Source organism: Mus musculus, chromosome 1, assembly GCF_000001635.26.
Source record: "Mus musculus strain C57BL/6J chromosome 1, GRCm38.p6 C57BL/6J".
Classification (NCBI taxonomy): domain Eukaryota; kingdom Metazoa; phylum Chordata; class Mammalia; order Rodentia; family Muridae; genus Mus; species Mus musculus.
In genome coordinates this window covers 173,202,850-173,228,331 of record NC_000067.6, presented here as the reverse complement: position 1 = coordinate 173,228,331, position 25,482 = coordinate 173,202,850, and the positions used below count along the sequence as shown (strand labels likewise).

The following is a 25,482-nucleotide window of genomic DNA, read 5'->3' as shown; positions in this document are numbered from 1 at the left end:
CCTATAAGACCCTTCTCCATTTTTCCTTGCTTTCTCTCTGCACCAAAGTTCCTTTCTGATCCTTCTCTTTCCTCAGGACTCCAGGGGGACGGAGATTACTCAAAGTGCCCTGCCAAAAGATACCAGCCACCGAATAAAAAGCTTATGCAGCTTTCTTATTGCCTTAGCATAGCCAAAACTAAATGGTTCTATTAAATGTATTTCTCAAATAATACTAGTAAATGAAAGGATATATATGTATGAATATTTTCACGTGCTAGATGCTGTGCAATGTGTTTTACATATAAGATATTGTATTAAATCTTAGAATGAAGCCAGAGTCTCGATATCACTGTTCGTAGTTTATAAGTAGAACCCAACAACATGGTCATTAGGAGTGTTTGACTTCTGCCCTGTAAATATCAACAACATGTAGTTTTCAAAAGCTAAAAAGTCAAAGAAGACAGGAAGTTGGCAAGGAACATGAAGTGAAACTCTGGAATTAGTTTCAGGATATCTGTGTGTGTATGTAGATATGATCACAATAATTTATACATTTTAAGCATAAATCATTCTAATATATATTATATAAACATTTTAAGTCTAAATCATTTAAAATAACTATAAATTTGCAAGTTTTAACTAATTTTTTTATTTTTTATTTTTTATGATATTCCTGAGCATATTTTATTTAAATATGTCGTAAAATTCTGATGGAAAGCAATACTATCTGGCAATAAAAAAATCTGACAACAAAGCTTTATTATTGAAACAACAGTATTTGATTGCTTCTAGCACAAACATAAAATGGACACTAATGTTTTCTGTTGAAAACATTCATGTTTTCCTCTATACTCTGTGTTTTAAGTCTCAAATCAAATTCTTGTGCATTGAATGTCACCTTAAGGAGGAATCCACATGACTCTGCTTAGACCCTTGGTCCCTGCCTATAAGATTCTAGGTGTCAGCTGAAGGTACAATAGGAGAAAATGGGTGACTATAAAATTGCCCAATTTGGCACAACCCTATTATTATCTCTGGAGAAAGCCAAGCCCAGGCATAGCTGATGAGTTAACCAGATACAACACAGAAGACATTTCCTTCTCCTTTGTGGTTTCAAGCCTATTTTCGAAGCCATAGCTCTCTGGTGCAGTTAGCACCTGAAGGTGCAGGGGCGATGGTCACTGGAAGGTCTGCCCAGCTGTGCCTAGCACTGCTGTTCATGTGTAAGTACAGGTTCATGCTATTCTCTGCCCCAAGGGACCAAAATGCATTTAGAGAGTGTCATGGTGGGAGCATTGATGGTTTCTTTGGAGACTGTCTAGCACATATGCAAACCATGGGTGCTTTTCAGGCAGTTTGTAGTAGAAAGAAGCAGAGGAGGTGGGAAATCAGGCTAATAGCTTGGATCTTTGCAATCCTCTGCCATCTACTAGAGTATAGACAGATACCAATGGAGGAGGCTAAAGGAAAGAGTGCAGCTCCTGCTCCACAGTGATCATTAAAACTTCAGGAACATGGCAGTCATTCTCATACTGAGACCAGAGCTCTAGCATCCTGGCACACTGGAGACAGACGCTAATTTACCTTTTATTGATTTTGCAGCTCTTGATGTCATTCTGACAGGTGAGTGAGTCCTCTGTCCTTCTTCCCCCAGTGTATCTGGACATTTTTCTCTCTTTGGGTTTGTTTGTATCCCATCGTGTTTTCCTATAGCTCTGAGTCTTCTTCTGGAAAGTCTGTTTTCCAAATCTACCTCACCCCCTCTTGTTTATCGCCTGGCCCAAAATTCCCCATATATCATTTCCCCTTTCAAGCTGTCTCTTCTGAATAAGCCAACAGCTATGTCTGCACTGATGTTTCTCTGCATATTTTCTGTCTAGGCCTTTCACAAGCATTCATCCAACCTTCATATTACTATCATTGTTGCTATTTTATAGTTAAGAATCCTGTAACGGATCACTTACCTGAGGTTTCAGAACTGACAAAAGCTGGACTCTTATCCTAAGTCTCTTGGGGATAAATATTTTTCTTGACTATATCACCCCATTGTCATCATCACAAGCTGCTTTTTTTGTTTTTAATTTTTTTTTTAGCCTCTGTTTAAATGGTGCCCACATCTCCTTGCTCCTGAAATCCTTTTGAGGCTGATACCCTGTTGGTACTTTTCATAACCTTTTAAAATTGCAAACATTTCTCACTGTATATATTCACAATTAAATAATTATAAAAATCTAGAGCTCTTTGTTTATCAAGTCTATTATATATTTTTGTTATCATTAAAGTGATTTACTTACAAACATTGTATGCTAAAATCTACCAATACCTGATATATAATCTGAAATGATTGCTAGCTGCTCCTGGCATGTATTAGTGAAACTAAGGCTTTAATGTTCATCCGTTATTCCTATATTTAGCCATTCAATAATTATTTAGAAAATTTTAATTATATACCAACTATTATCCTAAGAAATGATCCTAAAAATGATGATAACTTATGTACACTGATACTGAAGGTAAGAGAATTAGAGTAGGTTTTCACATCATTAATACATTACTTCAATTGTCTCTAAACTCCTTGCATTTGTGCCCTATCTTGATGCCTATATTGGTTGCTCTCTTAGACCACATCACTATTTACTTCACATTTTATTGCTTTTCCTAGATATCAGGGCAGAGGATTGTTACTAAAAAGATGGACCACTGATTGACTATTGGCATGTTTATAGTTTTGAGACTGGATAATTCTCAATGATTTAAAGTTTATTTATCGTCACAATTTTACTTTCTTTAAGCCACTGAGAAATCTGTACTGACCTTGGACCCACCATGGATTAGAATATTTACAGGAGAGAAAGTGACCCTTTCCTGCTATGGGAACAATCACCTTCAAATGAACTCTACTACTAAATGGATCCACAATGGTACCGTCTCTGAGGTGAACTCTTCACATTTGGTCATTGTGAGTGCCACCGTTCAAGACAGTGGAAAATACATATGTCAGAAGCAAGGATTGTTTAAGAGTAAACCTGTGTACTTGAATGTAACGCAAGGTACGTTCCAGGGATATGGGAATATATATCTCTCATGTGAAGAGTGCCCTACTAGAACAGCAGTACTCCACCTTCCTAATGCTGCAATTCTTTAATATAGTTACTCATGTTATGGTGACCCCTAACCATAAAATTATTTCTGTTGTTAATTAATAACTAAGTTTGCTATTGTTATGATTCATGAATATCTGTGTTTTCCTATGGTCTTACGCAACACATGTAGAATTGTTGTTTGAACCCCACAAAGGGGTTGTAACCTACAGGTTGAGAACTAATGCACTAGAAAGTGGCAGTAATATATGTTATTCTAGGAGATTTGGGGCATATCACTCAAAACATCTCATGTCTTCTTCTGCATGGCTCTTTACATTCTCTCTCAATAGTCTCTTCTGTCATCAATATTATTTATATCCCTGATTTTTCAAAATCTATTTTACCTAGATGTAGATATGAATTTTGAGATCAATGACATAGGCTTATGGATATTGCAAAAAGTTGTGTATGTATACTTGCATCATAATGTTTGAGTAAAGATTTGCTCTGAACAATCCATGAAGCACAAAAGACACTTCTGTTTATTCTTCATGTGTATTACTGTTACTAAAAACAATTCTATTGTTTATGTCAATTCAAGAAATAGTTTATTACTCATTTTATGTCAAAACTTAATACAACATATTTAGGTATCAGTAAATGTTGAATGAGCAAACTATCTTTTGAAAGGAAAAGTTATAGGTTATATTTTTCCTTTATTGAAAAGATATGTTTTGATACTTATAAAATTTCAAGTACAGACTATACCCTGAATAATAGTCTTCCATTTCCTGGTAGTAGATACAATATGCTTAGACATGTTAGACATGTTCTCATTCAAAACTCTCCATTTGTGAAGAATGCTTTACAGTTCTTTAGAATGACATTAGCCATAGAATATGATTCTTATAATTTACAGAATCATTATTGACAATTAATCACTGAGGGCCTACAAACTTTTAAACACTATGTTAGATACTACTGACAAAAAAGAACCAGATACAGCCATTTATTCTCATAGATTTATATAGAGAAAATGAAAATAAATAAAAATTAAACAAATAATTAAAATTGGTGTACATATTTTAAGGAAGTATTTTGGTCAACTTATAATTAATAACAAACTGAGAAGCCTCCTGGAAGATAGAGTGAGCAAAATATTCTCCTGTGTTCAAACCTTTTGGAGTGTGTCTGTCTGCTCCCTCTCAGCTAGATCCAGCTAGAATATATTTGAAGGGAATTCTTGCCTTTGGGTTTCCACATGGGGGCTCAATAATGCAGCACAAGATACTTTATGATTTCAGACTGACTTGTCAGAAGGAGAAAGAATTCACTGGTGTGGGTTTCAGGTTATTTATGTTATTTTGTCTTTATTTTTTTATATTAAAGATTTGTTTTTACTCAGTCACTTTACATCTCCCTCACTGCCTCCCTCCCAGTCACCCCTTCCTACAATCCTTCCCCCATCCTCCATTCCCCTTCTTCTCTGAGGGGGTGAGGACCTCCTGGGTAACTGCCAATCCTGGCACTTCAAGTCTTTGCAAGGCTAGGTATTTCCTCTCCCAACAAGGACAGACAAGGCAGCCCAGATAGAAGAACATCTCCTACATACAGGCAACAGCTTTTGGAATAGCTCCTGTTCCAGTTGTTTGGGACCCACATGGAGAACAAGATGCACATCTGCTACATTAAGTGCAGGAAGGCCTAGGTCCAGCCTGTGTATGTTCTTTGATTGATGTTTCAGACTCTGAGAGCCTTAAGGGTCCAGGCTAGTTGACTCTGTTGGTCTTCCTGTGGAGTCCCTATCCCCTTTAGGACCTGCAATCCTTCTTACCGTTCTTCCATTAGAGTCCCCGAGCTCAATCCACTGTTTGTCTGTCAGCATCTATATCTGTCTGGGTGAGCTTCTGGATGGAGCGAGCCTCTCAGAGGATAACTTGATTTTGTCTACAAACATAACAGAGTATCATTAATAGTGTTAGGAATTGGTGCTTGCCCATGGGATGGGTTTCAAGACTTATTGGTTGGGTATTCCCTTAGCCTCTGCTTCATCCCTTGTGTCTGCATTTATTATAGAAAGAATAAATTTTGGCTTGGAAGTTTTGTGAGTCCATTGGTTTCTCTATTGCTCCACTGGGGTTCCTGCCTGGCTATAGGAGGTGGCCTCTTCAGGTTCCGTATCCCCAATGTAGTGAGTCACAGCTAAGGTCACTCTATTGATTCGTGGGAGCCTCCCTTATCCCAGATCTTTGTCTTGTTCTAGAGATGTTCCCTACTTTCTCATCTCCATCTGTTTCAGATTTCCATTCATTTTCATGTTTAATTGATCTTATGAACCAAGAAATTGGTTAATGGTCATTCATGGATGACCCCCTTTAACCTGTCTGTGGATCTGTCTGTCTGCTCCACTTTCTCTGCTCCATTTCTTATCCATTATTAAATAAATAACACTAATGTAATGAATGCTTTTCAGATTGGCTGCTCCTTCAGACATCTGCTGACATGGTCTTAGTCCATGGATCCTTTGACATCAGATGCCATGGCTGGAAGAACTGGAATGTCCGCAAGGTGATCTACTACAGGAATGACCATGCTTTCAACTACAGTTATGAGAGCCCCGTCTCCATTAGAGAGGCCACACTGAATGACAGTGGCACCTACCACTGCAAGGGCTATCTTAGGCAGGTGAAATATGAATCTGACAAATTCAGAATTGCTGTAGTAAAAGGTAAGTTGATAGAGGAAAATATAGTTCATGGCAGGAGAAGAGAAAGGGGGCTTATGAGCCAGTGTTTGAAGTTAGTACAACAAGGCTGTTGTGGTTGCCTAGAAAGCCTAACAAATTTTCAGTGAGGTGACCAAGGACACATTATGAGAGTCCATATCTCCACAGCAGAGTCCTTATTTGCTATGTGCTGATGGTAATACCTATGCACTGAATGGAAATTTATAAAGGTTAATGAGATACTTTTGTCAAATGGCTTTAAAAACTGTAAAAGCATGTCCAGACATAACATATTATAATTAACATTTGAAAATTTTTATCTATTACTTTCTAAAGAAGAGTGTTTGTATTTATCAAATTGAAAGTGGTTTGGTAAGCTGAAGGAGGCAGATACAGGTCTGAACAGTCCATATTAATTATTGATGGTAGGGAAAGAAATCATATAAGATGGAAACTTTGAAATATTTGCTTGTCATTGAAGGAGGAAATTTAGTTTTATTTTGGCATGTTCATAGTTATCTATCAAAAAGCAACATGGTCAAACATAGAATTATGCTCTCAAGTTTAATTATCTCAGGCTCCATGCTGTGTCCTTTCTACATCCAAGTAATCAGATAATAGGATCCTGTTTCCTATGACTTTCACTGTCTAGAAGATTCAGTAGAAGGTGGTTATTGAGAAACATGTATCCCTCTACAGTGGTCTAGAGAGCACAGACTGTGGAACTCGGGATCTTGGGTATTCTCTCTGTTTCTGGATACTCCATTATACTAATGGTGGACAACTATGCTTATGTCCCTCTTAAAGAAGATGGCTCTCTGAGCCTCATTTTTCATTTTCTAATGCGAATTGTATACTTACTGTATCTACATTCCATTCTAGCTTACAAATGCAAGTATTATTGGCTACAACTAATTTTCCCATTGTTGGTGGCGATTCTGTTTGCTGTGGACACGGGGTTATTGCTCTCAACCGAAGAACAGTTCAAATCAGTCTTGGAGATTCAGAAGACTGGAAAATACAAGAAAGTTGAAACCGAACTCCTAACCTAGATACATATAGGAACTAATGTCATTGCTGAAGAAGCAATTCTTAACAGTAATTTTCTGCAGAATCCTCAATAGCTTCTCCACTGTCAAAGGCCACTCATGTGATCCCTAGAAAAGTCTGTTCCACAGGAATTGCATAAATGCTTCATTAAACCAACTGCAGCTGGTTATGTAACATGCAATAAATAGCAAATACTCAATAAACACTGCCTTAATAAGTTAAGGAATGAGCTGACTGCTTTATCTAAATTTGTAAAAGAGAAGCACAATTTGAATAAAGTAAGTATAGAATCATGTAGAATGGTACTTTTAGATATTATGGTCTTAGTAATGTGTTTGTTTTCTTCTAGAAGAATGGTCATGAGGGTATAAATACATCAGCTCTCTATTTTTGTCATTATATACAGTAGGTGGCACAGAAGACATGGTAGATAGGATACTGGTGAGGTTGGACAGTTTGTAATCTGCCTTCTGTTGCTAGAAGCTTTTGATTCTCAAGAAAAATTAAGGTGACTCAGAAAACCAGGATTCATATGTGACCAATTTTGCACTACCATTCTAATAGATGAAACTTGTATCGCATATCCATAGACTGACAGAGCAAACACGTTTTGAGTAATCCCGGAAATGATAAACACTGTTTATAGTCTAAAGCCAAATAAGTTCTTGGGTAAAAGAAATAGTTAGGTTTATATGTTTGTATTTTATGACTCTCATTTTGTTACCAAAGTATTTGCTGAAGGCCAGTGGTCTGTCTCACAATGTGAATGGGATTGGGTTTTTTCCCCAGAAAATGTATCTGTTACTAGGACTAAACTACAGAGTATAAGACATGGATCCAACTCTTGATTCTATTACTTTCTAGGCTTCAGATTTATGAAAATCAGCTTATATATGTGTGAGACACATGTTTCACTTCTAAAACAGGAATGAGGTTAGAAATCATGTCTAGCTCAGCTCCTGCTCCATGCTCATGAAGACCATGAGAGACAGGGGCATGCTGTCAATGCTGAACACTGGCTTATGACAACCAACATGTGAGAGCAGAGGGCCTCATGTTTGCCCAAACTCTACACCTGCTGACAGTGGGGAAAGTATGAAGGTCACTTACAAACACTGGCTAGATTGAGATCTTCATTTGCCAAGAAATGTTAGTGTGGTACACATACTCATTACTCCAGATTTTTATCTTTTAAAAAATGGGCATATGGGTATCTGATGTGAATCTCTTTTGGATCTTATTCCCCAATGTTTTCATCATTTCAGATAGTAAGGAATGATTGCATTCTTGCTACATATTTTTGTTTTGTTTTGTTTTGTTTTGTTTTGTTTTGTTTTGTTTTTGTAAATAGGTGTGGTGAATGCAGAAGAAATTCCTACTGACATACAGGCAGGGGCAGGGGAAAGTCCCGGCAGGAAATTCTTGGGTGCTTTTATGGGAAACTTTCTCTGCTACCTGCCCAAGATTGATTGCAAGATAAAACATTCAGATCACAATGCTGCCTCCACACACAATTGAGACACATTGTTTCTACAAGTCCCCTACAGTGTCACTGTCTTTGACACTGAGCTAGAATGGAATTTCCTCCTTTATCTCAAATTTGGTGTTTATGCCAAATCCTTAGAGTTAGGAAGTTAGAGGTGCTTGAAGTGGGAAGAAATTCCAGGCATGATCAGCTTGAGAAACATCTGAAGGGACATCTAGAATCCTTAATGTTGCTGTTCATGTTTGCCTCCCTCCTACCCCAGTCAGGCTTGAGAGGGCCATGGATAAAACAGAGGAGAGGGATAGGAGTCCAAGGGGCTTCTCACTGGGTGCTGGACTGTGCCAAGCTACTTGAAAGTCTTTGAGATTCTGTTTATTCTTGTATGAGAAGGGATTGGACAAGGTGGTTTCTTGAGTCTCCTTAATCTTACACTTTGCCACTCATTTTCCATGTACTGATCATTGAGGGGCAGACTCTCAGAAGTCATTTGACACCCAGTGCAAGTGTGGATTTCTTTTCATGGTTCACCACTGGGCACCCAGATATGTCACCACTTTGGCATATTAACTGTCATATAAAACTTCCTAATTAATTTCAGACCATGCTTGCCATTTCTGTTATATATATATTTCATGGTCATTCACATATACATTGAAATAACATTGAAAATGGGGTTAGTATTCAACTAGTTACTGGCTCCCCAAATTATACATTATACTCCTTCTAATAGTGTCTCACATATATGTATATGAAGTATTTCAATCTATGTCAAAGAGTCAGTATGTTATACAGGTTAGTCAAAAAAAATTTCTTTCTTGATTTACCTGTGGACTCCTCAGTCACCTCTGATCCCTAGCAGAGCATAAAACAACATTTGCTCCCTCAAAATAGATAATCACAAATCTTTGTGAGTTCCTGATACTTAGGGAGTAGGAAAACAGATGAATATCTCTCAGCTTGTGACTCATGGAAGATAAATTTCATGGATGTCTCCGGATAAAGATTCCATCAAAAGATGTATCAGGAGATTGTCAGTAAACTAAATCCTTAGAGGAAAGTTGTGCTTCTCTTCTCATTAGATGGGGAATGAGCACAGGAGCACCTCTCTGTATCTGGAGGTGCATTTCTCTCCTGCGGAGGGCAAAAGTGCCAGAGACAGCCCAGGCCTATGGTTGACCTCAGAGTCTGTCTTCCTGCCTTGCATCACCTGCCCAGGTCCAGACAGTTACTTACCAAGTCATGTCCCTATCTTGTGCTCAATCAATTGCCACAGCATTCCCACTGAAAGCTGGACTCTACTAATGTGCTCTGAATCGCTATCAAGTTTACCTGCTCGTACCACCTGCAGCACCCACGATCTTTCACTTTCAAAACTGAAAAGGCTTAGGTGCACTGTCAGATTTGTTGCTGTTCAATACAGCACAGACAGTGGGCAAAGTCTCTCTGCAATGTTGTGAGGTCAGGGGGCAAAGAATCTGAAATATCAGAAAATTCAGACAAAAAAAATCAGATATTTATTTCTTAACTAATTTTCAAGAAGATCATACAAAGTAATCAACAGATAAATTGTGCCGTGGTAGATATGACTCAGTACTTGTAAACAAAATATATTTTAAAATGAAAAGAAAAGACCTCATCTACCTGTACTAGAATAAGTTAAGGCTAAAAATTGTGTTCTTCACAAATGCCACCTCTTCTAGAATCGGAATTCTAAACTGCTGCTGCAGTTTTCTGACCCTGGGAAACAGACGCCAGGACAGAGGCTTGGATGCAGCATCCACACCTTAGCTGGAGTGAAGGAAGCTGGGTTGAGAGAGACAAGCTGAAATGTGAACCAGTCACTGCAGAAACCCTACACCATGTCACAGATGACAGCTCTGGACTTGAGATAGCTCTTCATCATCACCATAGAGAGGAGATACCACGGATTAGACAAACGACTGGACGCAGCACGTCCCCAGGACATGTTAAAAGCACAAAGATGCAGTTCCTTAGCAAGGATGCTTCCTGAAGGGGACTCACTGAGAGCCTCACTCTAGGGTTCTTAGTTACTTGGGGGAGTTCATGAGTGGTTTTACTTCATACCTTTACTTAAACCAGAGTTACCAAAATTGTCTTTTAGTCGCCTCCACAGAAAGTAACTGGCTCTACTGTTTCTGGAAAGCTGAACACATAGCCTTCCACACTCCTTCCTAGCATTGACTTCACTTGCTAGTGTTTTTGTCCAAAGTGCTATGCTCCACTCCTGACAAACAGCAGATCAGATGTTCCTTTCACTGTGATATCTACAGGCTCCTTCCAGGTCCACCCTCATTACTTCAGCCTTAAAAGGATGAATAAAGCTCACCTTGCCCATGCCTGCCTTCTCAGTCTGAGTCTTCTTATGTATGTGTAAAAGGATTGTGAAGAGGCCACACCTGTGTTCTCTTTAGCTGATACAATTTTACTTTCTTACATCTGTGATACCACTGCTTTAAAGACATACTTTACATTCCTTGAAAAATCCTCAAGTTAAGACAAATTAACATGATATTCATAAAAACAGAATACAAAAAAAAATTTGACATAAAATGTGTGTTTCTGTACCAACCACAGCAAACGGGTCTTTCTGGGTTGGTTTCCAAACATATTTATCAGATTTAGAAACTTATAGGATTTAGTGTTTTAATAAACTCAAATCAATACAGGTTTTACGACTGCCAATGAGGATCTGTTCTGAAAAAAAAAATATTGGCAAACAATTTTGTCCTTGTACCAATACCATAGTGTGTAGCTACATATCACACATTGTACCAGCTCATAGTACACAATGAGCTGTATGATTTCTGACAGTATATATATCAAGTCTATCATTGGTTTAAAGGTGACTGTGTGACACATGACAGCAACTCATAGTATTCTCATGGAGAGTGTAGCTATGTGCACAAGTCAACAGTTCTATATACAAAGCAGTGTTGCTCTTATATTGAACAAGTTTAGGCTTGAAGGAGTTGGGTAGGGAAATGAAAAAGTATTAGTTGACCATGACATTCATAGATGGAAAAAAGCTTAGAGACAAAGGGGAGGGCAGATGGGATGGGGGACTTGTGGAGGAGAGAATGGGAAGGGGGACAACATTTGAAGTGTAAATAAATAAAATAACCAATCAAAAGAAGCCTACCAAGTCTCTGGCCATAAGTAACCTATGTTTATAAATTTTCTTTCAACTTAAACTAAGTATATAAAAACCATTATCTCATTCCTCCAGAGCATAGCACAGAGAATTCTGATGACATAGAGGGAAACCTCTAGTTATCAACTGTTAACGTGTTCTGGTTTTGCTGATACCATAAGATAAGGCATTATTAGAAACAACTTAAAATAACTGCATATTCACCAACTGAAAGAAATGAAATTTACAAATGAACCTAATTAAGATGAAAGTGGCTTCTGCCACATGGCTCTGCGTAGGGCATCTTTGACCTCCTTATTCCGCAGAGTGTATACCAAAGGATTCAGTAGAGGGGTGATAAGAGTGTAGGTCACTGAGATGAGTCTTTCCTGCCCCAGCAAGCTCTGGGACTTAGGTTTCATGTAGATGATTGCAGTGCAGCCATAGTGGATGATGACCACTGTGAGGTGGGAGGCACAGGTGGCAAAGGCCTTCTTCCGTCCCTCAGCAGAGGCAATCTTGAGGATGGTGGAGATGATCACTACATAGGAGATGAAGACCACGCCCATTGGTAGAATAAGAACAAACACGCTGACTACAAAGTTGATGATCTCATTGATAGTGGTGTCTGTGCAGGCCAGCTTCAGCAGGGGTCTCACATCACAGAAGAAGTGGGGGATAACAAATCTATCACAGAAGGGCAAGCTAAATACTGATGTAACTTGGACTATAGCCATGCCTAGGCCAATTCCCAGTGACCCAGATGCTAAGTGGACACAAGCCTTCCTACCCATGATGACTGAATACCTTAGGGGGTTGCAAATGGCCACATAACGGTCATATCCCATGACCATGAGTAAGAAACAGTTGTTGATGCCAAAAGTTAGATAAAAAAAGATCTGGACCACACAGTCTCGAAAAGCAATCGTGTGGTAAGGATTGAGGAGGTCAGAAAGCATGCGTGGTATAATAGTCACGGTATAGCAGGTATCAGAGATAGACAATATGGCCAGAAAGAAGTACATGGGAGTATGTAGATGATGATCCAGGTGAATAATACTCACAATAATCACATTGCCAGACAGAGTGAGAAAATACAATGCTAGGAAAATAGCAAAAAAGGCAAGCCTGTGCTGCCAACCAAAGCCGGAGAAACCTTCAAACAGGAACTCTGTTACAAAGGTTGTGTTTGACTTTAGCATTGAGACTAGTATATGCTTCAGGAAATGAGGCAAAGGGAAGAAAGCCTTAATGAGTCAAACATGAACCAGAATAGACTGGACCAAGGTGTTTGATGACGAGTGTGTCTGCCCTGCGCGAGGCTAGAGACTGCAGAGTCTCAACGCTCAGCTATTGGTGAACTGCCCAGTCTTCCTCTTTGTGCTATCTCTCCTTTGGAACTGTAGAACCCTTTAACTGGGGCCATGGGATTGAGAGCACAGATGGAGGCAAGAAACCAAGAAGATCAAAATTAAAAGAGATTTGTAGAAATGGCTTGTCTTCAGTTTCTTAATTACATAGTTCCTATTGAGTCACTCTTTAGTCCTGTTTCAACAACTATGAACTTTCCTCCACTGTTTTCAAAACATCATATGCTTTGTTTCTAGTCCATTAACAGTGCATAAGGTTTGCTCATTCAACTATTTTCCAACACTTGCATATATTAATAACACTTATTATTATTCACAATATCATACATGTTTATAGTCTATTTTAGATCATTAAGATGTGTCATCTAGTTGTATATTTTAATGTTAAGTAACTTTTGTATGCATAAATTTAAAACAAAGCATCAAAGTGTTATCTTTACTTTCATATTTATTACAGCACTATATTCAGTAGCTAGCTTTCACGGAAAAGTGAGTCTACTCTTCCTGCAGGCTCTGTAACCACTGTTCTCTGACATTATGAAGATGGTTCCATAATATTTCAATACATGCCTTCTGCTACTTCCTAGAATTCTAGCCAAAAGAAGGAAAAGGGAACAGCATGAGCCAAGTGTCTTTGACAATGAGATAATAGGAGATCCTATGTGGAAGCAATGAGAAAATTCATTTAAATAAGGAACGAACTGAAATCCCATGTTTCATTTTATTTCTTCACATCCCATACAATGTCAGAATCAAAAGAAACAGGACCATCTAACATGTATCTTTCTCCCAGGTGAAATTAGAATAAGAAACTGTAATAGGGCAGGGGTATCCTTCCATCTTTATTAGACATATCCTTTACTTCCATCTGGAAAGCTTAGAGTTCACTGAACTGCTTCCCTTCCCTTCTACATATCCCTAAAGGTATAGTTTTCTGTAACTCCCCCATACCACCTCTCCTTCCTACTTCCCACTTGCACCCAACACCCGATGCCCATTCTCCTTCCCTGTATCACTGCACAATTGTTTTTATACCCATTTTCTACATTGCTGTTGCATCTGCACTTGAACGCTGTAATTGTGTTTTCATGAGAAACTACTTGGACACTCCTGCATAAATTCCTTCAATCACTTCAAAGTTTTAACCACAACGTTCAAAATTCAATTGCGGGCTGATTATAGTAATAAAGCTCAGGGCTGCCATGAACATTAAACAGGTTTAATGCAGGTAAGGAATTTGATCTGGTACTTGACAAACAGGAAGCCCAAAATAAGTACTCATTTTATTAGCAACTATTCCTTTCTGTTTGACAACGTAGCCAGTTTAAATTCAACCATACCCCTCTGTACTTGTAAGCAATTCTTTGAATATTTCAAATGTGATGTTATACATTTTCTAATTTCCCCTTTTTATTCTGATTTGAATTTTTTTTTTTTGGAGGTACATCAAGCAGAATCGAATCACGAATTGCTACATGAACTGTTCTAACAGAGGTTTCACGATTTTCAGCTTTATTTCTAGCAGTGTGTTTATGTTGTCTAGAACTTACTTCTTCCCCAGGCCATAGTGGCTGCTCATCCCAGGTACAACTGGGAGCAACAGGCAGTTTCATCAGGTTTGTTGCCTGCTTATGCAACTGATCATTTGGAGGTGAGTCCTTTACAATAGGCTTCCATTATACCTGTATATATATTGAAATTCAAGTATTCATGTAAAATCTTAGGATTTCATTTTATTTCAGGGAACAGAAGGCATTATTTGGGCCTGTTACTTTATGCTCATGACCCAGAATATTTTCTCCTCCCTTCTCGAGACCACTTATCCAAAGTTATTAATATCCTAAAAATTTCTCTCTCAGTACCTTTATGTAAGAATCTCTCTAACAGAGAAGAATAGGTAAATTAGAGACATTAACAAGAGAGGGGCTACTCATCTCAGCCATGGGAAATGTAATTCAGAAGGACAGGCTGTAAAGTAGTTAGTGACAGTTGGATGGAAAGCACAGGATTCAGAGGATGTTTTAGAGTTTAGAGTTTTCTTATTACCTTTCTTTTCTATTATGCAGATGGCATAAAAAGTGATACAAAGTCTTGTCTCTGGACAACTCCTGAATGAGTGTACTATTCACATTATTTTAGAGACAGAAATGTATTTATTGTGGCACTTCCTGAATGCTTCAATCAAGAATGATTGTTGAGGTTGCTGAAACCAAAATTTGTTTGGTTCTCACCAGGGAAACCATGTCTTTAATAGTACAATTTATTCAAGGGTTGAAAAATAAGAACAGTGATAGTGGAAGAGAGAAACATGGTCAAGATAGTCTTTTTGCTCATGGACCTTGCGTTTCTGAACTGCTTTATACATCAAAATTAATGCAAAGCCCTGCAAGCACTTCATTCTTTATCACATTATACAATATGTCCATCTGTGTTTCCAGATATATCCATATAAGTTCGCTTTGCCTCCTTGGACTGCCACTAGGGTAGATATATGACAATCCAGGGTTCTTGAAAAATTTCTTGATAAGGACAGAAAATAAAGTGAGACTCACCAGATATCTTGCTTCTTACATCTTCTAGGAGAGTTGTGCTCAAGCCAGGTTTTTGTGTGTTATTCTGAAAATATTATCATCTGTAGTAATAGATTAGTATTATTTTGCTAATAGATACAAAATGTTTCCCAAGGGTTTTTGTCCAGGTACTTCTGAAAATTGTTTTAAAATCTACCAGATGCTTAATTTTAAACTATTTAGCAAAAAAAAAATCTATTTTACCAGATACACAGAGTTTTATCAGAGGGCTACTAATGTCTTAGGAACCCCTGATTTGTTGGCAGCTTTCCGACAACCTCCCAGAAGCCACACCTAGAAGTGGCTACTTCAGAGGAGGGAAGCAATGCCCATCCCAGTCATCCTGTGTCTGATACCAAAACAAAAGTCAAAGGAAGTCTGAGTTCCTTCAGATTTTCTAGTTTTACCCACAGTGAGTTTGTCTGTGGGTCACAAAGCAGTACCTGTATATGGGTAGAGGGTAATAAACGACTAAACTTCTGTCGGTATCCTGGGTATCTTTCTCCCAAATAACACTTTTTGCTCCCTAATGATTAATGGAAGGAAACAGAATATGTACAGTGCAGTGCCTTGAGACCTCATTACTGAAGCAGTTTATTATGTAATCCTGACGCTCACACTTGGGAGAAGAGAGCTAGTTGTGTTATTAGGAGCTATCTCTTTGGGTTAAAAGGTTAATTTTCCAGCTTGGAGGGAGCGAGAGCCATGTTGGGATGGAGGTTATGTTTGCTGTCCAATTCCCCATGCTAATGGAAGGGACCATAAGGTCTGATGAAGAGAAGAAGAATATTTTATTCTAAGACGAGAATAGAAGCCAATAGTAAATAGAGTTGAGCAAGAATCCTTATTCCAGACATAAACAGAGATGATTTCTGATATTGACACTTAAAGCCTGTTTAAACTGTCTACGTGGAATCATCAATCCTGTCCCAGAATATGTTGTTGAACTTTTATAATTTTAAACTGATCTTTCTTATCTCTGCTCCAATCACTTCACACCATACACTCATTCCTGGGTCTTAGCTCAAGTTGGCGCCAAGCCTCAGCCTTGCTGGTCATCATCTGTACCCTTTGATCATTTGATTTCCCACAGCCAAATTACTTATAAATATCCATTTATAATTTTAAAATACATAAGATCAGGATTCATTGTCACATTTGGGAAAATTTTAGAGCCTATTACATTCCTCTTTATTTTCTTAGTATTCTTAGAATTGAGTCTTCTAGCCGGGTATGGTGGCATACGCCTTTAATCCCAGCACTCGGGAGGCAGGCAGGCAGATTTCTGAGTTTGAGGCCAGCCTGGTCTACAAAGTGAGTTCCAGGACATCCAGGGCTATACAGAGAAAAACCTGTCTCAAAAAACAAAAAAACAAAACAAAACAAAAAACAAACAAACAAAAAGAATTGAGTCTTCTAAGCAGTAATTACTAAGACCTTTCATATGTCCTTATAAAGTGCTACATATAAAACTGTGCAGTATAGTGTTATACATATATTCACTAATTTATCTCCCCTGAAAACTACTTAGAATATAATTATACCTGACTTCCAGAATAGAAAACTGTTAGACTGTGGGATCATCTTATTTTCCCTAGGACATTATCTAATAAATCAACATTAAGTCAGCATTAAAAAAAGACACCTAATCTCATAAGTTATAAGGCTGTGTGTGTGTGTGTGTGTGTGTGTGTGTATCTGATTTGAAGTTGTTTTCAATGATGATGGAATTGCCAGTGATAACAACCTAAGAAGTAACTTTATAATGGTGAATGGAAGATTAGAATTCTGAACTGGTTTCCATAGAATGTAAGTTTATGTTTTTCGTTGACTAGATAGATGTTTAAGAAGATGTTTTGTCTAACCAGGCTTTTTGTCTATTCATCTCTTAATGATGATATGATAAATGAAATGATTTTGAATCTCTGCTGGATTTTCCCTCACACTCTAAGATCTTCACATTTTATTATGTTACTTCAAACTAACAAAAGCAAGTGTGTGTGTGTGTGTGTGTGTGTGTGTGTGTGTGTGTGTGTGTGTGTGTAAGAAACTGAGTACGAGTTAGAGAACTGGAAGAATTGATCCTTTAAAAGAATTATTTTCAACCTCCTAATTTCCATTTCTTCTACTGCATCTCTGAAACAATGTTATCATGGTTAACGTAGATATTATTGCATTCTTTATAAGTCAAGCATTTATATTGGAAGAGTGTAAAGAAATATGTTAGTCTGACATTCCACTCTCTGTGGTCTCTTTCAGGAACTGTCATTTGTTGTTTGTAGTCTTTGGTCAAAAGAACCTAAAAACTGAGCAGAGCATCTGCAATCTCCATATGTGTTTATACATGAAAGAGTGGGTGGAAATAAATTAACCCTCACAAAGACTGAAACATGATTCAAATTAACTTAGTCCCTAGTTAGATAAATAGGATCTTGTCCTTACTACCACCTGCCAGGGAATACAATAAAATCCCTACTACATGAAGATAATGTAATCTAGAGCTTCAATTTGTCTTTATAATTTATTCATATACCACAGGCTTAAGTAAGTATGGTCTGCCAGCTGATATAACCACCACCTGTTTTTGTATAGATTGCAAGATGTAGAAGAGTTTAGAATCTCAATCAATTAAAAATAAATAAAATAAAAGTTATTATGTGCAACAAAAAGTATGTATATTTTCATTTTATTAGCCACATGTTTAAGTTAGTTCCAAGTGACTATTACATTAAATTAAATATCATCTATAGTCATTTTGTGTTAGCTTTATAATATTAAATGCAACAAAGATTATGGTCCAAAACCCTAAATTATTTATTATTGGCCCTTATCAGGAAAAAAAAATGTAGACTGTTCAGAATACAATAGAGCTATACAAATACATCAGAAAAAAAAAACTGATAAAAGTTTAGATATGCACTCACTGATAAGTGGATATTAGTTCAGAAACTTAGAATACACAAGATACAATTTGCAAAACACAAGAAAATCAAGAAGAGGGAAGACCAACTTCTGGATACTTCATTCCTCCTTAGAATAGGGAACAAAATACCCATGAAAGTAGTTACAGAGACAACGTTTGGAGCTAAGGAAAGGATGGACTATCTAGAGACTGCCCCACCCGGGGAATCATCCCATAATCAGCCACCAAACCCAGACACTACTGCATATGCCAGCAAGATTTTGCTGAAGAGACCCTGATATAGCTGTCTCATATGAGGCTATGCCAGTGCCTGGCAAATATAGAAGTGGATGCTCACAGTCATCTATAAGATGAAACACAGGACCCCCAATGGAGAAGCTAGAGAAAGCACCCAAGGAGCTGAAGGGGTCTGCAACCCTATAGGTGGAACAACAATATGAACTAACCAGTACCACCAGAGCTCATGTCTCTAGCTGCATATGTAGCAGAAGATGGCCTAGTCGGCCATCATTGGGAAGAGAGGCTTTTTGGTCTTGCAAACTTTATATGCCTCAGTACAGGGGAATGCCAGGGCCAAGAAGTGGGAGTGGGTGGGTAGGGGAGCAGGGTGGGGGGAGAGTATTGGGAATTTTTGGGATAGCATTTGAAATGTAAATAAAGAAAATATCTAATAAAAACAACAACAAAAAAAGAAAATGCAAAATACACAATAGAAAGAGACCAATAACATTTGTTCAATGGGCTTGATAAGATACAGCTTTAAGATGATGTCAATTGTTGCAAATCTTCCCAAAGAAGATCTACAGTGAGTATCACCTCTGTGTAAAGCATTGCCTTTTACTGTGGACAGAACTGGACTTGCTACTTCCTAGTGTAAGACAGCCAAAATGATAAGGTATGACCCCATATTAAAATGCATTGCATGGAGATTTGTCTTATTATTATACATAGTATATGTGCATACAAGGACATGTACACTTAAAGCCACAATAATTTTTAGAAAGTTAAAGATCTAGGTAATCAGTTGGAGCAAGAAATACTTTTTCAGTGACTTTGAAGAAGTAGTGTTTTGTGTTTTAACAGAACAAGTAAGATGACAATGTGCAAAACACCTTGCCACAACATTCCCATTTTAAAGCTGCATTCTGCTGATGTGTCCAGGGAAAGTATGTAGTTCACTGCTTGGTTGGGCTTTCTATTGCTGTGATAAAACACCATGACCAGAAAACAAGCTGGAGATGGAAGGGTTTATTCACTTTACACTTTCACATCACAGTGCTGAAGTAGAGATTTCTGGTTTCTTTAAAGACTCGGTTATGCCATGTGATGTTTTGTTGTTGTTGTTGTTGTTGTTGTTGTTGTTTTGTTGTTGTTGTTGTTTTGTTTTTTTTCCAGGAAACTGTCTCATGAGAAGATATTTGGCTGAAACAAGCACATGAGAGGATGTTTTGGTGAAACAGGCATGTGGCAAACTTCTGGAAGCCTATCTAGAGAAAGTGCATGTGATATTTTGCTGGAACATATACTTGAGAGGACACATGATGTTTGGAAGGGTACACGTATAACTCAACAGATAATGGTCAGTGTGCTGGCATTGGTTCACCTTGCCACTCTTTACTAGTGTTTGTTGGGTTTCGCTGACACTGGTCTTCACTGATAACACTGTGGCACTTCTTCACCTTGCCTTCTTCCTTGATCATTGCTTGTCATGATTCATACAGAGAAATGCACCAGAGAGCTCTGGTGGTGTTCTAGCAGCTTCTTGCTGCTTTCCACAGACCGACTGGCAGAGCCTCCTGGTTTCTTCTCGATCTGTCATTGCTGATTCATGTGAACTGGACTTCTGATATACTAACAATGAAGATCATAATCTCCCCAAAGAACAATTTCTAAGCAGGTCCACACCCCCCTTTGCCCTACTAAACTTTCCTTTACACTACCCCTGGTGGGCTAAAAGGGAGGTTAAAGTGTTTAAGAAAGAACCCTTATTAAAGTAGGTTTTGAAAAATCTAAGCCTACAACAGTTCATCATCAAATGAAGTCAGGAACTCAAGTAGGGCAGGAACCTGGAGGCAAGAGCTGATGCAGAGACCATAAAAGAGTGTAACTTACTGGCTTGTTCCTCGTGGCTTGCTCAGCCTGGTTTTGTTTGTTTGTTTGTTTGGTTTGGTTTGGTTTTAATTTAATTTTTTGTTTACCTATTCACTTTACATCCTGCCCTCTGCCCCCTTCCAGCTACCCCTCCCTACAATCTGTACCCTATACCCCTTCCCCTACTCCTCTGAGTGGATGGGGACCCCTCTGAGTATCCCCCACACCCTGCCACTTCAAGTCTATGGGATGCTAGATGCCTCTCCCATCAAGACCAGAAGAGGCATCCCAGCTGGAAGAACATATCACAATCACACAGTCTGCTTTATTATAGAACCTAGGAGTATCAGTCCAGGGATGGCACCATCCACCATGGATTGGGTCCTTCTCCATTAATCACTAAAAATTAAAATTCCTTACAGGCCTGACATTTTGTTAATGAAGACTTTCTTTTTTAATTAAGGTTCCCTTCATTTAGATGGCTTTAGCTTGTGTGAAGTTTATATAAAACCACCTAGTACATTCATTTACATCACTTGCATTACAACCTCTTTCTTTCTCAAAACATAAGCATACGTCCAGCATGGTTTCTTATTGCTGTTTTTCAAGACACTGCCATTGTTGAAGCTTTCTTACTGGAGGGTAGAGACACAAGACGGAAGTCAAAAGAGTTGCTCATGAAGAGCTGTTAGAAAATAAAGACTCCTAGATTCTGAAGGAAAAAAATCAGATTTTTATTTTAAACCAGTTTCAAGAAGATAATACTGTATTGCTGACAACTAAATTGAGTCACAGTGAATTTAGCTCAATAAACATGATAGAATCATTTTGAAAAAAAACCATTTCACTACAATATATCATAGCTAAAATATTGAGCAATTGTCTTATGCCAATCACTGTTCTAGAAATAGAATCATAAAATAGGGTGCCGGTAATGAACTGAGCAATAGACTTAAATGCCCCAAATTCATTGTTGGGAGTTCTCTTCTATCACACCTGAGAGATGAAGAATAGGGCGTGAGTAGGAAAAGAAATTGAATGATAGGCAGTCACAGCAAAGTCCTCAGACTCTCTTGTAGATGAGTGCTCTGGACCCAGGAGAGCTTTTCATAATCATCATAGAGGGGGAAGTGCCCCAAAATAGAAAACCACTGGAGGCAGCATTCTTGAAAACAAAGTAGGAACTTAGAGCATGAGATTGCTTAGTGAGAATAATGCCTGAAGGGGACTCACTGAGAGCCTCAGTCCAATGTTCTCCCTTCCCTTGGAGAAATGTATATGTAAGCCTTGATGGGTGCAAGATAGTGATACACATCACTATCCATCAGATGAAGTCAGGAAAGAGATGGTATTACATTCACCATCAGACTTAACAGGCAACAGCTTTGAATTAATTTCACAATGAGGTAAACATTTTGAATTGTATTTTGACCAATGTCACAGAAGTGAACACACTAGCAATTCTGGAAATTCAGGCACTAAAGCAAAGGTATCTTATTCCTGATCAAACTCCACATGTCATATTTTTTGCAAAGTGACATGTTTATTTGAATTAAAAAAAAAAAACTTGTTCTTTTCCATAGACTTACTCAATCCTCAGGACCTCACAGATCCAATGACATATTCACAAAAGATGCATTACCTTTGTAGAATTACCCCATAGGATTAGATGCACCATAAACACCATAAAAACTGCTTGAAATCCAGGGAATGTTTGTTCTCCAGTGTACATAACCAGTGGAGAGTGCAAAGCTGAGAGAAAAGCTTGTTCTTCATATCAGAATATCCATTCTCTCCTTCTGTGACAGATAGAATGGACGTTAAATGGTGTACTGTATTTTAAAATGGGGTTTCAAAAAACTTTGAAAAATAACCAAAAGAAATTAGGAAAATCTATTTTTAGTGAAGTTTTGGCCTTCTCTTCATTAATAAGTATTACCTAAGTTGTAATTAAAGTGCTTACATTTGCATCAACTGTTTTTCTAGAGTTTAAGTTCACCCTAACCCTAAAAAATGGACTCTACTTTTACTGGGCTCCTTTCAACCTCTACCTCTCTTTAATCCTGTGTTGAAAAGTAAGACAAAGTCATGTTAGACCTTTTTTTCTTATGGTTTTGTGATTGTAATTTTATTATATCATTTCTTCTTTTCCTTTCTGCCTCTAAATCCTCCCATATTCTCCTTGCTCTCTTTTATATAGATTGCCTCATATGTTTTAATATATTTTCAGGTAAAAGCAATTAACATATATATTGTTATTCATAATTAACACACACACATATATAGTTTTTTTCTAAATATAACCTGCACAGTGTGTATAATATACTTCTATATATGTTTCTGGGGCTGACCGTTTGGGACTGCATACCCAATTGGCATTCCTGAGTAAGGCTTTCTACAGCTCTCAGCATTGCTTAATTGTGTGTAGTTCTTTACATACTGTGCAGGTCTCCTAGGCTTTCCCCATCTTCTATGGCATGTTTATATGTGTTGTCCTTTTTCAGCACATGTTTAGGTTCATTTTGGTGAGACGTTAAATGTGTAACTTCTGACATTACTATGAGACATTACTATGAAACTCCCTGAAATTCTGTACCTTACAGTCCTTCTTTTTCTTCTACAATGTTGCCTGAGTCCTAGGTGTGGAAGATGTTTTGTAGATGTACCCTTTGGGGCTGAGCTCCATATTGCTATTCTATTTATACTCCTTAGGAAATAGAAACAGCATGCATGTTCTTCGTGCACAATGAATGAACAGCAAAAATGTGGTGTGTGACGGAGTATTATTCTTCTGTAAAGAACAAAGAAATCATGAAATTTCTAGGGAAATGTATGAAAGTACAAAAGGCCAGATCCAGTGAATGAACCTAGGTCCAGAAAGACAAATGTTGCATGTTCTATCTCACTGGATGCTCCTAGCTCCAAGTAGTCAGAAAGAAGTCTGGCCTTCAGTCCTCATCAAGGAAAAACATCTCTTTACAACAGACAAAATCCATTACAGAAAATCACAATTGATTGAAACATGTTCAACTTTTGACATGACCTTCATTACTGCTTTGTGTTCTCAGCTATGAACCTCAGGACTATGAACAGCACACCTATTTTTGTAGCTGACACATTTCCTTTTCCTGTATACACTCATCATCCCTAGGTCAACAGAGCAGTTTCATCTTCTGAGAAGATGTACCACCAGAGTTTTGAAGTTACCCTGATTATAATGCTGTATTAACAATTAACAAAAACAGAATACAAAAAAGTTTTTTTATAGGAATCTGTACATTTTTCTATCTTCTCATTTATCACAAATGCTACATACTACACCTTTGACTATAGCAAAGAAGTTTTGTCAAGTTGTGTTCAAAATCATTTATTCAGGTCTTTTAGAATCCTGCTAGTCTTTCTTCACTTGTGTAAATAACCAAAAACACTGTTAAGGTATATATAGTCACTTGCATGCATATAAAGGCACTAAAATGTGAGTAGCACAAGTGTGCAATTTTTTCTACCACCCACTTCCAAGTACAAGTCCATGTAAATAAATATATATATATATAAATTCATTCCTATACCTTCAAAGAAAATGGCTTCAAAGAATGTCCTATTAAGAGGAAAGAGGCCTACGTCCTATGGCCTTTCGTAGAGCCTCTTTGACCTCTTTGTTTCTCAAACTGTATACCACTGGGTTCAGTAGAGGGGTGATGACAGTGTAAGTCACTGAGATGAGCCTGTCCTGCCCTAGGGAAGTCTGGGACTTTGGTTTTAGGTAGATTATTGAGGCACAGCCATAGTGGATGATGACCACAGTAAGGTGGGAGGCACAGGTGGCAAAGGCCTTCTTCCGGCCTTCAGCTGAGGCAATCTTAAGGATGGTAGAGATGATAACAACATAGGAGATGAAGACAAGACTCATGGGTAACACAAGGACACACACGCTGACAATAAAGTTGATTATCTCATTGATAGTGGTATCTGTGCAGGCCAGTTTCAGCAGGGGTCTCACATCACAGAAGAAGTGGGCAATAACAAACCCATCACAGAATGGTAGGCCAAACACTGATGTAACCTGGACAATAGCCATGCTCAGGCCAATTCCCAGTGACCCAGATGCTAAGAGGATACAGGCCTTCTTACCCATGATGACCGAATACCTTAGAGGATTGCAGATGGCCACATAGCGGTCATAACCCATTGCTGTGAGGAGAAAACAGTTGTTGATGCCAAAAGTTAGATAAAAGAAGAGCTGTGTTGCACAACCTTGAATATCTATGGCCTGGTAAGGATTAAGGAGGCCAGCTAGCATTCGTGGAATAATGGCAATGGTATAGAAAGTCTCAGAGATGGAGAGCATGCTTAGAAAAAAGTACATGGGTGTATGGAGATGGCGGTCCAGACGAATAATTGTCACAATGATCATGTTGCCAGACAGAGTCAGAAGGTACAGCGTTAGGAACACAATAAAGAAGCCAAGCCTGTGCTGCCAATCAAAGCTGGAGAAACCTTCAAAGAGGAACTCGGCCACAACTGTGGAGTTTTTCTTTGGCATTGAGGCACGTGTAGTCTTCAGGGAACTGGGTAAAGGGAAGAAAGTTATGATGAATCAAATATAAATTAGAGTAGGCAGGACCAGACCTTTTGTAAAGAGCACATCCAGCCCATGCGGGGCTTTAGATCCTAGCATCAGGATGACTCAACTATTGGTGGCTTGTTTTATCTTCCTCTGTGCCAAACCTCATCTTCAAAAGAGTAATTGGAGGGGAGGCCTTGGATTAAGGGTAGAAAAAGAAATGATACACAGAGTAAATTCAAGGTAAATTGACAGTGACTTTATTTCAGTTTTCAACCACATAGCCAGAGATTGGGTTGCTGAAACATTTGATAATTCTGTCTTTAAATTTTAAGGATTTTTTTCCTACTGATTTAATCATTTTATATTCCCACCACCAATATAAAAGATCTCCAATTCGTCCAAAGCACTCCAAACTCTTCTTATATCTCTATAAGAGGTTTGTAACATCATCTCTCTGTTTGCAACTATCTCTTTGTGCTGTGGA

The 25,482-nt window shown here is 38.1% G+C and overlaps 3 protein-coding genes across 4 annotated transcripts; 1 reads left to right on the top strand and 2 right to left on the bottom strand.

Annotated features, from left to right (window-relative positions):
* Nucleotides 1–1,099: 1,099 nt before the first annotated feature.
* Fcer1a (Fc receptor, IgE, high affinity I, alpha polypeptide) lies at nt 1,100–7,063 on the top strand. Of its 2 annotated transcripts, NM_010184.2 has the most exons (5): nt 1,103–1,205; nt 1,585–1,605; nt 2,775–3,032; nt 5,539–5,793; nt 6,673–7,061. In NM_010184.2, the coding sequence occupies exons 1-5, from the start codon at nt 1,157–1,159 to the stop codon at nt 6,840–6,842; spliced, it is 753 nt and encodes a 250-aa protein (NP_034314.2). In that variant the 5' UTR covers nt 1,103–1,156; the 3' UTR covers nt 6,843–7,061. The 2 variants fall into 2 exon arrangements, with proteins under 2 accessions (XP_006496718.1, NP_034314.2); XM_006496655.1 differs by lacking the exon at nt 1,585–1,605 and having other exon boundaries at nt 1,100–1,205; nt 6,673–7,063.
* Nucleotides 7,064–11,691: 4,628 nt separating this feature from the next.
* On the bottom strand, nt 11,692–12,725 carry Olfr1404 (olfactory receptor 1404). Its single transcript, NM_146881.2, has one exon. It carries the CDS (start codon nt 12,677–12,679, stop codon nt 11,738–11,740), a length of 942 nt encoding a protein of 313 aa, NP_667092.1. The 5' UTR covers nt 12,680–12,725; the 3' UTR covers nt 11,692–11,737.
* Nucleotides 12,726–24,032: 11,307 nt separating this feature from the next.
* On the bottom strand, nt 24,033–24,974 carry Olfr218 (olfactory receptor 218). The gene has a single exon (NM_001001809.2). The coding sequence runs from the start codon at nt 24,972–24,974 to the stop codon at nt 24,033–24,035; it is 942 nt and encodes a 313-aa protein (NP_001001809.2).
* Nucleotides 24,975–25,482: the final 508 nt, after the last annotated feature.